This window comes from Sinocyclocheilus rhinocerous, unplaced genomic scaffold (genome assembly GCF_001515625.1).
Source record: "Sinocyclocheilus rhinocerous isolate Xijiao unplaced genomic scaffold, SAMN03320098_v1.1 scaffold1463, whole genome shotgun sequence".
Lineage (NCBI taxonomy): Eukaryota > Metazoa > Chordata > Actinopteri > Cypriniformes > Cyprinidae > Sinocyclocheilus > Sinocyclocheilus rhinocerous.
The window spans coordinates 596,289-599,781 of record NW_015642517.1 but is presented as its reverse complement, the minus strand read 5'-3'; the positions used below and the strand labels follow the sequence as shown (position 1 = coordinate 599,781).

The following is a 3,493-nucleotide window of genomic DNA, read 5'->3' as shown; positions in this document are numbered from 1 at the left end:
GATCATGTTCCATTAAGATATTTTGTAAATTTCCTACCGTAAATATATCAAAACTTAATTTTTGATTAGTAATATGTTTTGCTAAGAACTTCATTTGGACAACTTTAAAGATGATTTTCTCAATATTTAGATTTTTTTGCACCCTCAGATTCCAGATTTTCAAATAGTTGTATCTCAGCCAAATATTGTCCTATCATAACAAACCATACATCAATGGAAAGCTTATTTATTCAGCTTTCAGATGATGTATAAATCTCAATTTCGAAAAATTTACCCTTATGACTGGTTTTGTGCTCCAGGGTCACATATATTATATATTTATATTATTAAATTACATTATTATTATTATTAGATGACTTATACATTATTGTATTTTTGATATTTTGATGTTAGCTATTGCATTAACGAATGAGACTTTATTTTAACCACTTTTTTTTTTTTTTGCATGTTGAAGCTTAGTCAAAACAAAGCTCATTCATTCACTGATAAATAGATGGTTACCTATTACCTAAAAAAAAAACATGTAGATTATGGAGTATCCCAGTCATGGAAACCCAGGCTTAACGACTAGTGATAGACTGCCATCAAACAGGCCAAATAAAGCCTTCTCAGCATTTCAGAGCAACAAAAGCTGCCGATCGGAGCTCATTATCAGCTGTTCATGAGCAGTGTCACATATGAGCACATCTGGTGTTTGTTTGCTCCTGCAGCTGCAGATAGCAGACGGAGGGGTGGACCAGATCTCCAGAGCTCCTCTATCGGTCAGATCCGCGTGGATGCGCAAGACCACGACGCATTCGATCCTGTTCAACTTCACCAGCGTGATGATCGACACGTGCAGAGCTGTACATTACATGAGCAAACGCAAAGCTGCACACCGAGCAAAAGACACGAAGAGACCCGCAGACTGGAGCTCCGACAAGAACTAGTTTATTCAACTATTATTTTTATTTATTGACCATCGCAGATATTTCATTCAGGGCAGAATAATTTAATATTTATGAGTCTGTACTTTTAACTTATTGAATGTTGTGCAACATTGATATTTATAAATGCAATATTTATATGCCAGTGTTTTCTATTTACTTCTCATTTGCACGACACTGAAAATCAGTGCCGATGAATGTATTTATGAACTTGTTTAAAACAGAACGTGAGAACATGCTGATTGCTTACAATGATCTTCGTAGATTCAATAAAAAAAAAACAAAGAAAACATTTTGTGTTTTTTTCTCAATGCAATGTTTCAGAAAGAGGAAGCAAAAGTCTTAAAATAACACAAAAGCGTTGACAGTGAAGTATTTACATCCCAGCACTGAGTTGAGATCCGAGCGAGCGACGAGTCTTTATGGAGTCTGTAGTTTCCGTCAGGAGCGTCTTCATCCCCAAAGCAAACTGACAGACAAAACAGATCATCCCATGCTCATCTCCAGCAGCTTTCTGTGCTAAAACACTGTGATCTTCACCAAACTCACCTGAGGACTGTGGGTTCAGGCATCCCCGGATCGGCTCCCCGCTTGAATCCTGAGAGAGAAATAAATACATTAAAAAACATACGTTTCTGTTGATTCCTGGAAGATTCAGAAACATGAACTGGGAATGTCATGAACTGCTGCAGGTCACATTTCAATAAAAATGAACACAAAAATAAAAATGTTATTAATTTTTTTTTTTATTATACATTAATCAATAACTATACATATAATTTAGTGTGTGTGTGTGCATTTTTGCATTTTAAAATTGTCATGTGTGTATTTTATATATGTGTGTGTGTACACACACACACATAAAATACACACTTAAATTACAATTTTAAAATGTAAAAATAATAAATTACTACATAGTTATATAATAACTAGTTCAATATAAAAATACATTTTATACAATTTTACATAAAATTATATAATTAAAATGTGATTTTGAAATGCATAAAAACTATATAATTATACAATTTGATTTAATAACTATATACATATAGATATATATATTAGTGCTGTCAAACGATTAATCGCATCCAAAATATAAGTTACATACTGTATATTTATTATGTAAATGTAAATACAAACACATGCATGTATATATTTAAGAAAAATATGAAGTTTATATATTAAATATATTTATATATATAAAATATAAGAATATAAATGTATATACATGTACATATTTTCTTAAATATATACATGCATGTGTGTGTATTTATATAGACATAATAAATATACACAGAACACACGCATTTAATAACTACTTCAATTTATATATTTTATTTAGCAATTCTAAATATATTTTAGATTTCTATTTTATTTAGTAAATCTAAATTATATCTACAAAGAAAATTAAAGCAGTTCTTTTGTGGTTTTTGTAAGTCTCTTAATTCTCAATAGTTTTCCTCGTTACTGTAATACTACATTTTCTCATTTAAATCAGCATAAGAGCAAAACAAGAAAAACTAATGAATCATTACAGTTTAATGTCATTGTGTTTTGCTGTTGTTTTTGCATTACAGTACAAACAATTTTGCATTGACAATTTGGGAGAAAATGTGTTTAATTGTCATTAATCATGTCAATGCAAAAAAAAAGTGTTGCTTTTCTTAATGCACTTTATTTCAAGGGTAATATTTTGTGTGTTCTTGGCAGCTTTTGTGAGCTTCACTAAACTACAGAGCATGCAGGTGACGGTTCAATATAATGCTGAAAAGTATATCATATACCTTGATAATGACAAATGAGACGCAAAATTACAGAAAACAAATGAAAAATTATTTAGCAAAACCAGAAAACAGACAGTTGACTCTTTATCAGCCAATCAGATGAGGCCAAATCCTGTGTCTGCAATAGACTCATCTGAGGGTTTATCTAACATTACTAAATGCCGTAATACAGACTAATATACAGGATGACTGATGCCTGTTGTCATATATTGAATCAGCGTCTGCGGATGAAAGCGCTCTCACTCTCTTTAGCAAGCCTGGATGCTTCATTCACAGGAACTAGGCCTGTCACAATAACAACTTTTTGTTGTGCGATATATTGCCCCAGAAATAATTGCGATGTGATATTATTGTCATTTTAAAGACCGTTTCATGCCACTGAATATATAATCATAATGTAACAGCATAATAATGCAAGAAGGGCATACACGCTTCCAAATGACAACAAACTTTTAATTTTTAAGAATATTTAGATCATGGAAATTAACCAGTTTAATCCCACATTTTTCCCAGACATGAAAATATCCAAATGATGTGTTTTAGTGCAATATTTTGTCATTGCAACATTTTAGTGTAATTTTCACTAGCAACTGCAACTGGATTTATATTGTAAACCTAAGTTCAGTTATCCCACCGGTCACTATTGTGACCATCAACATGTTTACTCATTCTATGACCACACTCAACAAAACTGAATATATGTGAATTCATATATTAATACTAGACACCTTAAAGATAATGTGTACCAAAAATCTTTGTCATATCTTTATGCTATAACATACT

The 3,493-nt window shown here is 31.5% G+C and overlaps 2 protein-coding genes across 2 annotated transcripts in view; one reads left to right on the top strand and one right to left on the bottom strand.

Moving 5' to 3' along the window:
- Positions 1 to 1,142, top strand: part of il6 (interleukin 6 (interferon, beta 2)) — a 6,060-nt gene extending 4,918 nt beyond the window's left edge. The window contains exon 5 of the mRNA XM_016572926.1: positions 711 to 1,142. Within this exon, the coding sequence (XP_016428412.1) occupies positions 711 to 929 (219 nt within the window). The 3' untranslated portion in view covers positions 930 to 1,142. The remainder of the gene's footprint in view (positions 1 to 710) is intronic.
- Positions 1,143 to 1,223: 81 nt separating this feature from the next.
- Positions 1,224 to 3,493, bottom strand: part of tomm7 (translocase of outer mitochondrial membrane 7 homolog (yeast)) — a 5,718-nt gene continuing 3,448 nt past the window's right edge. Inside the window, exons 2-3 of the mRNA XM_016572927.1 lie at positions 1,476 to 1,524; positions 1,224 to 1,395 (exon numbers count right to left, since the gene is read on the bottom strand). Of these exons, the coding sequence (XP_016428413.1) occupies positions 1,380 to 1,395; positions 1,476 to 1,524 (65 nt within the window). The 3' untranslated portion in view covers positions 1,224 to 1,379. The remainder of the gene's footprint in view (positions 1,396 to 1,475; positions 1,525 to 3,493) is intronic.